This window comes from Phyllobates terribilis, unplaced genomic scaffold (assembly GCF_046119375.1).
Source record: "Phyllobates terribilis strain yellow unplaced genomic scaffold, ASM4611937v1 Scaffold_12__6_contigs__length_324123572, whole genome shotgun sequence".
Classification (NCBI taxonomy): domain Eukaryota; kingdom Metazoa; phylum Chordata; class Amphibia; order Anura; family Dendrobatidae; genus Phyllobates; species Phyllobates terribilis.
In genome coordinates, this window is record NW_027362772.1 from 66,231,957 (window position 1) to 66,245,858 (window position 13,902).

Below are 13,902 nucleotides of genomic sequence, written 5' to 3' on the forward strand. Positions count from 1 at the left end.
TCCCACCTTCTAGCCATTTTCTCCCCCAGCATAGCTGCACCCTCCCCATTAAGGTGCAGCCGGTCCCTAGCGTAGAGTCTGTAGCCAACTGAGAAGTCGGCTCAGTTCTCCAGGAACCCAAATCCCTCCTTCCTACACCAGTTCTTGAGCCACTTATTTATCTCCCTAATCTCCCGTTGCCTCTCTGGCGTGGCACGTGGTACCGGTAGTATTTCAAAGAATACCACCTTGGAGGTACTTGCTTTCAGCTTGCAGCCTAATTCCCTGAAATCATCTTTAAGGACCTTCCACCTACCTCTAACTTTGTCATTTGTGCCAATGTGCACCATGACCGCTGGGTCCTCACCAGCCCCTCCCAGTAATCTGTCAACCCGATCAGCGATGTGCCAGACTCGAGTGCCAGGTAGGCAGCACACTGTTCGACAATCCCTGTCTTTGTGACAGATTGCCCTATCTGTTCCCCTAATAATTGAGTCCCCCACTACCAGCACCTGCCTGGCCTGCCCTACTCTCCTATTTCCCTTTTTACTGGAGCTGACACTCCTCCGGCTTTCAGGGGACATGCCTTGCTGCAGTAGTGCTACCCCTGTACCGTCACTCCCCTCATCTGCCAACTTTGCAAACTTATTGGGGTGTGCCAGATCAGGACTAGCCTCCCTGGCACTCTTCCCTCTACCACCCCTTCTAACTGTCACCCAACTAGCGACCTCACTGTCCTGCAGCTCCCGACTACCACCCTCACCCACATCTACCCCAGTGAGCTTTCCATGTTGTCAATGGATCTCAGTGTTGCCAGCTGCTCATTTAGATCCAGTATCTGGGCTTCCAAACGCACAACGTGCACACATCTCGCGCAGCAGTAAGCAACCCCGACCGACTGTTCAAGGAATACATACATGTGGCAAGATGTACACTGGATAGCATTATCAATAATGGAGCTCATTTCCTAATGGGGATTGCAATACACAGTATGTTAAGTAAAAAGAAAAGTAAAGAATGAATGAAATACAGCCAGCAATTCAGTCCAAAGTCCTCCCTTCCAAACTCCCTGAATACAAACTCACTGAAAAACAAGTCACACACTTACTTTCGTTCGCACTTACGCTCCGGACACACGCAGCTCGTTCACACTCGCAAACTAAGAGATTTAAAGAGTTTTTTTTTTTTTTTCCCTTTTCCAGCAATGCACCCTTCACCTCAATGCACTTCCATTGTGTCTGTCTGTGTCCAGCACGTGTGTCAGGATGACACCATGTGTCGTCCAGTGTCCTGCGAAATGGCAAGAGCGCCCCCCTGTCTCTAACATGGGGTTATATAGCCCCCCCATAGCACCTTTTCTTCTGCATATGGCACTGAACTAAAAATACACAAATAGCGCAAGTCATCTAGAAACCCTAGCTCGAAGGCTGATGCAATCTTATGCAATATATGGTACAGAATTCAAAATTAAGAATAAAATGAATATCCATAATTAATATTTAACAATGCATCACTTTCTACTCCATAGCTAAAATGAACAAGAGATGACAAAAATCAGTATTGGACCCTGTCCCTTTTCATCAATCACATTGTAGATTTCTGTAGATGAAACTAATCTGTAGAGACATAGAAAGTGAGCTTAACACTCATGTAGTGTAAGGTAATACACTTGGGAAGGGAAAATCCATGTCACCATTACATATCGAATGGAAAAATGCTAACAAAGAAAAGGACTTTAATCTTAACTGTAGTAATCAGTGTCAGGTAGCTGCTGCTAAAGCAACTTAGATAAAAATGGAATGCAGGAAATTGGCAAACTTGTACATAATAACACAATTTTATCGCAATCACTAGTCAGATGATATCTATAATATTCTGTACAGATTAGGGCCTACGGTAGCAGAGCAGAAATGGGTGGACTGAAATTCTCTATCTCAGGAAGATGTGATGGCTAATTTCTATAAATGGGTCCAGGATGTCTGTTTTGCAGATAATATTATAACTTTCAGATTACTTGAGATTATTAGTTATCCCAAGAATGGATTTTAATTGGCATCTTTAAAGTTAGGAAGGAATTTTTCTAGTAAAATAAGGAAAATTTACTTCTTAGGTTGATTTCCTTCTGCTCAACATGACAGCAGAATGGGATTAAGTAGGTGGACTCTCTATGTGTCTACAATGGATATAGAAAGCAAACTTTTGTTATACTGTATGTATATACTGTATACATTTATATACAAAGAAAACAATTAAAGGGAACATGCCAGTAACACTACCTCAGCAGAAGCATAGGTAGCACAGGCTAAGGAAGAATAACACATTATAAAGATAACTAAACTGTCATCATCCACTATGTCATTGCGCTGAAATTCAGCTTATGGTGATATGCAAATTAGGTCTGCAAGTGCACTGGTGGGTGTATTAGTTAACTTGCAGTCATCGGCTCTTCTTCGCTTCTCCCTGCCGACACCATCAATGTTTTGTTTCTTGACTGACAGCAGAGATAGAGGTGTTACTTGCTGCATAAAGTCATCTCTGTTCTCCACTGTCAATCAAAAAATGGGGGTAGAACATAAAAGAAGCTAAGGACTGCAAGTGCGCCGATATACCCACCAGTGCACTTGCAAACCTAATTTGCATATCAGTTAAAGCTCAATTTTGGTGCAATGATGTAGCGCACAACACTGCAAAAGGCATATTTCATAATGTTTTGCACTGCTCTATCCCACATTACCTTTGCTTATACAGGGATAGTGTTACTGACAGGTTCGTTTTAAGGGTGAAGAAGAAGAAAAACAAGTATTAAGTGAAAATAATAACCCTATACAAACCAAGAATAAGATGCATAATACCTACACAGTTAGAAAGAATGCTTGGTATGCGGTATGTATCAACCAGGAAACTCAACGTTTGTTGATGGTTACGGGAAGATGTTCTTCTGAATTCTAGATCTATCTATCTATCTATCTATCCTCGTTACTTTTCTATATTCTATCTATAAAATAGAAACTATTTGAGACAGTCAAGTGTATAGAGAGGTGTTTATTGCTCATCTCAGGGTTCATCCAACACCTGCTACTGGAGACTGATTGGAAATCAATCGTTCCCGGATCCATATTACATTACTCAGAGTGATTCTCCTCCAAAATCCAAACTCATTATTAGCTTCTTCTCCAAGAAGAACACTGGACCATTCATCCATACAGCAAGGGTCAATATTTTATGCCTATGTACCGGTAAAAATAAAGAGAACTTCTTTGAATGTTAGCGATTCTCTCATTGACTTGGATGAATTTGAGAATGAAAACTGGACAAAGTGACCATCCATCTAAGACACACATGTCAGCACCGCGCCCTCATTATACTGTATGGAAGACTATGTGGGGTCATTATACTGTGTGGAGGACTATGTGGGGCCATTATAATGTATAGAGGACTATATGGGGCCATCATACTTTATGGAGGACAATATGGGGCCCATTATTCTGTATGGAGAACTATGTGGGGCCCATTATTCTGTATGGAGGACTATGGGGGCTCATTTTTCTGTGTGGAGGGCTATGTGGGGCCATTATACTGTATGGATGACTATTGGGGCCCATTATTCTGTATGGAGGGCTATGTGGGGCCATTATACTGTATGGAGAACTATTTGGGGCCATTATACTGTATGGAGAACCATTTGGGGCCATTATTCTGTATGGAGGACTATGTGGGGCCCATTATACTGTATGCAGGACTATGTGGGGCCATTATACTGTATGGAGAACTATTTGGGGCCATTATTCTGTATGGAGGACTATGTGGGGCCATTATTCTGTATGGAGGACTATGTGAGGCCATTATTCTGCATGGAGGACTATGTGGGGCCATTATTCTGTATGGAGGACTATGTGGGACTCATTATACTTTATGGAGGACAACATGGGGCCCATTATTCTGTATGGAGGACTATGTGGGGCCCATTATTCTGTGGGGGGCACATTATTGTATGGAGGGCTATGTGGGGCCATTATACTGTATGGAGGACTATATGGGGTCATCATACTTTATGGAGGACAATATGGGGTCCATTATTCTGCATGGAGGACTATATGGGGCCATTATTCTGTATGGAGGACTATGTGTGGCCCATTATTCTGTATGGAGGACAATTAGGGGCCCATTATTCTGTATGGAAGACTATGTGGGGCCCATTATACTGTGTGGAGGGCTGTTAATAGATATCAAGGTTGGCCCACGACTTTGTCCAAGTTTTTTATTTTGCTCCTCTCTGTATTTGAGTTTGATATTCCTGATCTTGGAAATGCCTGTTATGCTAGTGATGCCCATTTTCATAATGTCAAAAATGTTTTGAGGTCTCCATGTTAGTGTGGGCCCCGGAAGTGTGGAGGGAGTGATTTGTGAGCTCTCTTCTACACAGGGACTTTGCTGGCTCTGAGCAACCCAACTCTGCCAATCAACATCAACACAGAAGGAGTGACGCTAATCTGAAAAAGTGGGTGAAACTATACGTCGAGGCATTTATCCACACCAAGGGTTGCACTGAGCACCTGTATATTACAATAAAGTTGTTTTTGGGGATAATGAAGAAACATTTAAAAATAAATTAATTTTTATTGTTGATCCATCTCCTACAAGGGTACGTGGTTAGTCTGAAGTGTAAATTTGGGTGACAGACTCCCTTTAAGAATATGACCTGGTGAAGGACTAACCCACTTCCTTTTTAAAGGACACAAGTTGAGTAAAGCTGAGAGTTATCTTTGTTACTGGGTGAAATTTTGGACAGCAGCGTCAAAACAATAATGTTCTGAATTCTGTGGGAAGCCAACATTGTCTTGCTCTAAGTTACTGCCTGTTTAGTTCAAGTGATTTTCTCGAACGTTCAAGTACTCCGCATCACCAGGAGTGAATAGCAACCAACAAGTATAAAAGTTTCACCAAACTTCTGTGCTTGTAAGTGTAAACTGCAACCATTAAAAGGGAGATCTGTCAGCTGGTTTTTGCTTTGTAATCTGAGAGCAATATGATGTAGGGGCTGAGATCCTGACTCCAGCGATGTGTCACTTGATAGGCTGTGTTAATAAAATCAGTGTTTTATCAGCAAGAGATTATCACTACAGGACAAGGTGTCTTGTACCTCCTAGTCTACTGCTTTGTGTGTCCCCGCCCTCCGCCACTGATCAGCAGTGGTGTACACAGAAAGCAGCCAATCAATGTTGTGGGCAGAGTTATACAGAGCTCAGCATTTGGAGCTCTGCTAGATCTTCAGCAGAGAAAACTGTGATTGTATCACAACTGCTGCACCCAGTGAACTAAGTGATACATCACTGAAACCAGGGTCTCAGCCCCTACACCATGTTGCTCTCAAATTACATAGTAAAAAACTGTTGACATATTCCCTTTAAGTGTGTTAGGCCATGTTTGTTTGAAGAAAGTAAAGTAAAAAAATGTAGAATATGGATTCCTCACCAAATACTAAGACACAGCTTGAGGTTCTTCCCAGTTGATTACCGTTACAGGTGAGACTGCTCCCATAGATATCACTGGAATGATTCACATTTCCATGCACTTCATTAGAGCTGGTATCTTGCAGATTATTAAATATCATGGTGACATTGGCTGCCGGTATTCCTTCGGGCCAGGAACAGCCGAGCTGTATTGTCTGGTTTATGGGTTGTGCAGCACAAACAATGTTCCCATCGGGAGACCCTGGGATGTAAGAAAATGACAGAAGTAAATAAATGTTAACTTTCTATCTGTCCATCTTATATCTGTCAATCTACTCATCGATCTTCTCTACATGTTTTATTATATATGTGACACCCCAGGGGTCTGGTTGCCACAGTGATAGAGATATTACGTCTGAGAGCAGGTGGGAGGTCCTTTGGTCAGGGATCCTGTGCATGCCACACCTCCTGCCCAGTCTTGAGAGGGGAAGGACTTCCCCTATATAAACCTGGGGCTGAGGCAGGGTAGGGAGTTCTGAGAGGAGAAGACAGGGAGCAGAGCTGCTCTATGGGCTCTGCTCCACAGGCAGGCCCTGTCCAGGGGCCTGAGCCTGGAGTCAAGGAGAGTAGAGACAAGAAGCAGCATAGGAAGAAACAGCAGAAGCTCAGTGGGAGCAATACTACTACGAGTCAGGGGCTGGCAGCTGCAGAGCTCGCCCTGACTGAGAAGATTTCTTACCGGACCCGGAGTCCGAGGCTGTGGGGACTAATTCCTACCCAGCAGCAGAATCCGTCAGGCAGGGGATTTCAGGTCCTCTGGCCAAGAAGCCCGAAGGCATGGTCACACGCGTGGGACCAGCACCGCCATCGTGGAGCGGAAGCCATTAGAAGGCCCCGAGTCACCGGCCATACGGGTGAGCACCACACGGTACACTCAGGGACGTGGGCTACTTATATCCGCTTCTAGCAAGGTAGCCAGAAGAGTACAGTCAGTTTGGGAGGCCTACAACTCCGCCTGGCCAGGGGAGATCCCATCTGCTCAAGGACTGACCAGGCCCCGTTCGCTAGCAAGTACTCCGGGAGGGTCTATCGTTGTTACCAGTAAAGACCCTGAATTACACCGCACCGTCTCTGAGTGGTTCCTGCTACCCCCATCATCCACGTCGGCTGCCCTGAGGCCATACCCCTCCCGTTGGGGGTTATACCATCCCCGCTGCACCATCCATCCACCGGCCTCAGCGGACTGTCCTGCAGCGGCAGCTCCATAAGCTGCATTCAACGGGTGGCGTAGTCGTACTACATCTACTGCCGTCCAGTTTGACTCCCTGGGCACGGACCGGGTCACCGCCACGAGACTACAACCCTCAACAGATCCGGCTCCGGGTAAGCTCCCGCGTGCGCAACGCAGCGCGACACAGGCCCAGGGGCGCGTCATATACTATCTACTATTTAAAGGTCAATTGTTTTAGGTGACTCCATTCCCTCGTTATCAGCTGTTACTTTCTGCAGCTAGTATGGTAATTGTCAAATAAATAAATTAACAACACCGTACTTTAAAACCTGAACTACCATGTCACTGTCCAATCAGCATGGGACTTTGCAGTGAGTAGAATTGTAGTTCTAATGATGACTCATGCAGGGAAAAGAGACTTCCTGTTTCTACATAGAGCTTAGAAGGATTCAGCTAGTAAGTTTTTCATAGACTTAATGGAAAAGAGAAGAATTAATTGGGTAGAAAGGCAAAATGAGCAATTGTAAGTACACAGTGATATATTATATGATGACTGAAATGTATTAAGAGGATAAAATCTTTGATGGGAGGAGTGCTTCTTTAAACTAGTGTGAAGTGGGCTTGAACTTGTCCAGCAAGGGATCAGTCGGTGTGCTAAAAGCTGGAGCAAGTTTCTGTGAGCATGAGTGGAAGTTGTGCAGTGAGTCCCTGAAGTTAAAAAATCCTGAGATTCTGAAACCATGTGCCAGAATGGTATTGAAGAGCAAGGCCAGAGAACTGACAAAGAAAGGACTAACAAACATTTGGACTGAGATTGTGTGATCTCTTGACCTGGAACTGAACTTTTGAGAGTTGGGTAATGTGGGTCACAGCTGTGTTTAGTTGCGACTTGAGTAAATTTTGTGAAAAGTAGTTGACTAGTTGGGCATGAATACGCAGTGAGGTCCAAGGGAGAAACACCGAGATGGGGCAGATTATGGCAGGTGGCAACCTTCCACAGACCCGTAGCAGCTCTGTAGGTCAAGCAAAAACTTCAGACTCTTCGTAGACTTCTGGAATATCATATGGATCTTCACTCAAAAAATGATCTTAAGAATTAAGTTCTGCAGACTTCAAACTTCAAGTGTCTTCTACTAGCAAAAGTGACTGCAACCATCAAGCATATTGTACGGCTCAATGTGAATTGTAACCATTAAGCGTACTGTGCCACCATTGAGATAGATAGATAATATGGAATACAGTTGTAACATTTTACTCACAGTTGATATTGAGGTTGGCTGCCCTACTGGTTATACTATTAGCTCTGTTGGATGCCATACAGGTGAATGGTCCGGTGTCGATCTTGGAGACCGGGCTGATGGTGAGATTGGAGCTTGGAGGAGAATCACTCTGAGTAATGTAATATGGAGGCTTTGAAGACACTTGGTTTCCATTCAGACTCCAGGAGAAGGTGATGGCCGAACCCTGAGCTGAGCAATGGAGAGACACCGAGTCCTCTCCTGCCCAGAGCACCGCTGATGTGTTACTGGTCAACGTCACTGCCGAGACTGGAGCTGTGAACAAAACCAAAGATGTATTTGAGGGGATGATGAGTAAAAACTTTCTTCCATTTATTATTTTTTTTACATTTCTTAGGTTTTGCTTATAAACTTAATTTTAAGTTCAGTTTGCTTTGCCAAATATATAGAAGAATAGGAAATAATTTTTGGACGTTAAAGGAGTTATCTCATGAACACAGACCCTTTAAAGATTTAGTTTAGGATTAATAGAAACATATAATCCCTGTTTCCTTCTAGCCATTTCTATCTTTTCACTGGTTCATCGCTGGTTCTCTAACAATCAGCTGTAAGAGGGTTTAGCAACAACGGCTCAATTTCACTTCGGTGCCCCCCGCAGGGGAAACAAAGAACTGAATGATTCTAATTTAAATCTAGGTAATGTTGGCTGTGACAGGTCCTCCAGAGAGACAGATAATCTTTATAACAGATGAGGGTCCTAAACAAAGGACCCTCTATTAATTATTAATTGTTTCTTACAATGGTACATGAAAACGTTTATTTTTAAACTTTCTTCTGAGTAGATTATTGATAAAAATAACTACCCACAGATTTGATGCGTTACTTACAGGCCAGGTTGAGCTTCACGTCGCTGCTGTTCAGGCTGTTTATTATGTTTTTAGCTGTACATATGAAGGATCCATTATCATTAGTGGAGACAGGGTTGAGAATGAGCGTGGAGTTATTATCGGTGAGGGTATATCGGCCTCCTCCAGATATCGGTGCCCCTTGTAGACTCCACGAGTAGCTGACATTTGTACCAAGAGCCGAACATCGTAGAGACACTGAATCTAATCCAGGCCAGACAAGTCCTGATACATTACTGGTCACCGCGACATTAGAGACCGGAACTGAGATAAGAAAACACAAAGAAACATAAAGGTTGGATTGTAAAAGCTTAATATACATAATAAATACACTATAATATACATGAACGTCCTCAGAGTGTAGTCTCCTGTCTGTAGGTCCATCGATGTCCCCCATGTACATAGTAAAGTACCTTTTTGCCAAACACTTAACATATTAGTGGGAAATAATTATAATATTAATGCATTTACTGCTAGCAGAGAAAACATTAAATGGATCGTGATTTCATAGATTACTGTCACGACTGTCAGAGGCCACAGGTTCAAAAGGGCTGCCTTGGATAGACTTGGCACAAGCCACTCCATCTGGCAGATTCCAGAGGAACCTTGGCCTTCACCCTTTAACCATTGGATTGTTTCCACAGAAGGACTGCCGTCCAGAGATAAGAATCTGAGGCAGGAAGGGTTGTGAAGTGGGGTCAAAGCCAAGAGGTCACTTCAAGAACAGAATCATAAAACAAGGGGATGGTCGAAAATCAGGAGGAATCGAAAACGAGCAGAAGCAAGGACTAGCGCACAAGTCAGGTAGCAAAACCAGTTAACTGGCAGTGGAAGTCAGAGACCCAGGGGTTTAAATAGCAGGTCGCCCCACCCAAGGCTCTCAGAAAGGAATAATCAAAAAGCCAGACAATTATTCCCATAGCTCCCTGATCTAGCCGCCCCAGGAATTATAAGGGACCCATGTTGTCACACATCACCCTCAACAAAGGCATGGTGCTGCCTATTGGCCGAAGCAGGAACAAAACGGACAGAAACCAGCGCAAATGTTTCAATTACAATGATCACATGAAAATAATAGATTAGAAAAAGCTATACATGATGATGTGAACACGCTTCAAAGGTGGTGGAGTCTTTGGAAATGTCTAAGTGAGGTTTATGTGGCTGTATGATACAAATAAAGGACCCAAAATGTACATTTGATATGTAGCTGAACAATCATCTTGACTAAAGGGATATTCGCTCAGGAACACGACTCCATTTGGTAAGGCATTCGTTTTGTTAATTAAGTGCTCAATGTAGAATCCAATGCAGATGTGAAAAAAGCAAGGATCAAGATAGAATGTCAACCTCTAGACAAGTGAACAATCAAGGTTAAAGGGGTTGTCCGGTCCAAATCGCTAAGTGTGAAGTCACTTTGTTTGACTGCAGACTTATGAATCCCGCCTGTGCACGAACTGTGCGCTGCGGGGATTTGCCGGTTTCTGAGCCGGTACCAGAGGGTATGTATTTGTTATGCATACTCCCGGCCACAGCCCGTCCAGTGGGTGAGGCCTCACGCTATACATTTGGCCACGCCCACTGAATGGTCGCGCCTAATAGACGGCTTCTGCCCAGGAGTATGTATAATGCATACATATCCTCTGGTCCTGGCTATATACATATTTCCAGTACAGTCTTGTAGTTTTGTTGTAGAAAAATAAAGTACAGAAGTATAGAAAACCCATCCACTATTTGGATTTAATGATACATTGATAAGACCTTGCTAATTTTTATTGTAACTCCTTAATTATCTCAAATCGATATTTATATATATATCTTCCTATTGTTATTTTTGCCTCTTAGAATAGTATATTTTGCTTTATTTTATATTCCCTGTATTCTTACCATATACAGTCAGACTCAGGGAGTTGCTGGTGTTGGAGCTGACAGGGTTCTGGATGACGCAGGTGTAGGATCCGCTGTCATTCTCAGATATCGGGGTGAAGTCCAAAAATGATCCCCTGGAGATCACACGTCCAGAGCAGATAATTTTCTGACCATCCCGGTAGAAAGTGTAAGTAGTCCCATTCTGACTCCCGGCATCACACTGGAGGGTCACATTGGTGCCAGTAATAAGGGGAGAGCTGGTATAATTGGAGCGGAGAACAGGAGCATTGAGGGGAGCTTCAAAAGAGCAAAAAATATTGGTTTATTTTGTAGTATAGATTTTAATATCTGTCATTACACTGGACGGTCATATAGGAGGCAATGGAATGGAAATGGAGGTAGTTCTGAGAAATGGAGTATTCAGTAAAACTAAAAGATGGATGCAAAACTGTATGTAATGATATGAGTATGAGTAATAATATAAGTATCAACAATGGAGGACACTCAATTATCTCTCTATAGCAGGATAGAATAAAGTAGTCTATGGCCCCCTTAAAGAGGACATGACACTTGAAATATGTATTTTTGCTTTCCCTATTCTTCACTGTGTATAAATCTACTTCTTGTTAGCCAAATGGGTGTGGTCCCCTATGGGAGTCTTCTTGAGGGCCATGCCCTCTTTGAGAACAAGACCATATTTACATAAAGGGCACAAAAAGGAAAAGTGGGTGATTTCCCACAAATGGAAATATCTGGAACAACCCCACCACACCCCCAACCAGGAAAAAAAGTGCCAAATTTAGGACAACAGCAAGAGTTAGAGAATTATATATTCCTGGCAAGTGACGAGTCCTCTGTAATGTTTGCCTTATGATCCGGAACTGTTTTGTCCAGTGTGGTGTAGAAATGAGACATCATCAATGATCTGCCTGGACCTCTCCATTGCTCATAGTCAATGCCAAACTTTCCCTTAATCTGTCTTACCGCACGTGCAGACCACCGTAGATTCTCTCATCCGAGAGAATTGGGAAGATTATTGAAAAGACACTCTGGTTATAGTGTGATCCAATTCTCTTAGCTATGGAGAAGATGGAGAAAAAAAATTCTCCATCTTCTCCATTGTGTCAGTCCGTGGAAATTGGACTGATAAATTGGATTGCAGTCTGATGGTTTTCACAGACTCATTGACTTGTAAGGGCAAGTGCCATCTGAATATCCGATCAAACTGGGCTATGCAGCGATTTTTTCCTTTGTCCGCGGAAAACATATGACATGTGCATAGCCCCATAGTACAACATTGGTCTGGGTGCCATCTGATGTTTTGTCGGATTGCACTCGTACCGATAATGCTGTCCTCTGCATAATTCCTTAAAATGTCTCTCCTGAATATATTATATATAAAAAAATAATTAAAAATAGAGCCAAGAGTGCTGACAAATTAGCAATAAGAACCCATGAGATCGCAGTTACTGAAACGTCCTTTTGAGTCCAAGCTGCCGAGTGAAGGACCCTAGTGAAATGTATGCTCCTTGTGTTCTTGTGACCAGTGTGAAAGAGTAAAATACTTTAATATTTTTTGCTTATTAATAGTGACATAAATAGTAATAAGAAAAAACTGTTTAGAATAATGTTATTTCTGACAGTACATTCCTACTCCATCTGGTACTTTCATGGCAAATTGAGAGGATATAAGATAAATATCCAACCTATGTGAATCCCACCTCTGGGAAAGGAGCCCTATTATGTTCTCTGTCAAAAATGGAAAAGTGTGTGTGCATGCATGAATCAATTTATTTCTATGGAAGCTATGAAAATTGTCAGGCGTGTTTGCGCAAAAGTTTTTCTTAGCTGCCATAGTGCGCAAAGTAACTTATAGGCTTCTTTTCCCACAGAAAAAAATCAAGAGAACTGCATGCACAACCACTACTGCTTTCTTTCTGGACAACGTACGACAGAGTCCCTCTATCACAAAGGCGGTTGTGCCAGTAGTAATACCCACATTTTTTGGACATATATTCTGCAAAAGGAAAATATCATTTACTGTACGTGTGTACTTCTGGTTTTATTGAACTACAATTAAAAATATTCCCCAAAGGACAAACTCCTTTCCATTTCCTTAACTCCCAAATGGAAAAAGCAACTCAATTCTTAGAAATGCCAAATAATGAACCATTATTATTTATTACATAATTTGGGAAAGTTTTTATCACATATCAATTGTTAAATTGCGTATTTTATGTCTTATAATATGAAGTCTCCTTACCATATACTTTGAGTTGGAAGTTTGTATAGCTAGTAGGAGAACCTGGAGCTAAAACAGACACCACATAAGCCCCATCATCAGCATAGGAGACGCTGTTGATTCTCAGGGATCCGTTTTGATATGATTCACATCTTCCTATGAACTGATTCAAACATTGAGGAGGTGAAGAAGAATTGTAAACTGGTGTACCATTATAACTCCATTGTACAGAGGATCCTAGTGGGACATTCACAATAAATAATATAGATGTTCCAAGGCTTCCATACACGTTGGTGACAGCGGCCACATTACCTGCATATAACACACAAGAACATCGTCTATATATTGACTGAAGGTAAATACCATGTACATATAACTTCACAATCATCTCACCTAAGCTCAGTAATACCACAGCGCACAACAGCGATACCAGGAAATGTTTCATCTCAGAGTTTCCAAGGATCTGGGAGACATCCAATCTTTGCATGCTTTTTAAAGTTAGCGTTCTAGATTTATTATACTGAACTTCCTTCTCATGTAACGTAGGTTTCACACTCCCTCTTCTGGCTGTATAAGTGAAGTATGTAAAAAAAAACTAAATTCCAGAAAAATCTAAACATAAATATAAGCAATAAAACATAAATAAATATAAAACATAAAATAAATATAATATATACAATACAGACCAAAAGTTTGGACACACCTTCTCATTTAAATTTTTTTCTGTATTTTCATGACTATGAAAATTGTACATTCACACTGAAGGCATCAAAACTATGAATTAACACATGTGGAATTATATACTTAACAAAAAAGTGTGAAACAACTGAAAATATGTCTTATATTCTAGTTTCTTCAAAGTAGCCACCTTTTGCTTTGATGACTGCTTTGCACACTCTTGGCATTCTCTTGATGAGCTTCAAGAGGTAGTCACCGGAAATGGTTTTCACTTCACAGGTGTGCCCTGTCAGGTTTAATAAGTGGGATTTCT

The 13,902-nt window shown here is 42.2% G+C and overlaps 1 protein-coding gene across 3 annotated transcripts in view; it reads right to left on the bottom strand.

Annotated features, from left to right (window-relative positions):
- The window catches only part of LOC141172077 (cell adhesion molecule CEACAM5-like), a 119,862-nt gene extending 106,442 nt beyond the window's left edge, over positions 1 to 13,420 (bottom strand). For 2 of the 3 annotated variants that reach the window (XM_073655913.1, XM_073655912.1), the window contains exons 1-6: positions 13,305 to 13,420; positions 12,933 to 13,223; positions 10,688 to 10,966; positions 8,786 to 9,067; positions 7,920 to 8,213; positions 5,452 to 5,691 (exon numbers count right to left, since the gene is read on the bottom strand). In XM_073655913.1, the coding sequence (XP_073512014.1) occupies positions 5,452 to 5,691; positions 7,920 to 8,213; positions 8,786 to 9,067; positions 10,688 to 10,966; positions 12,933 to 13,223; positions 13,305 to 13,398 (1,480 nt within the window). In that variant the 5' untranslated portion in view covers positions 13,399 to 13,420. The remainder of the gene's footprint in view (positions 1 to 5,451; positions 5,692 to 7,919; positions 8,214 to 8,785; positions 9,068 to 10,687; positions 10,967 to 12,932; positions 13,224 to 13,304) is intronic. The other variant, XM_073655914.1, reaches the window with a different exon arrangement.
- Between the last annotated feature and the right edge of the window lie 482 nt (positions 13,421 to 13,902).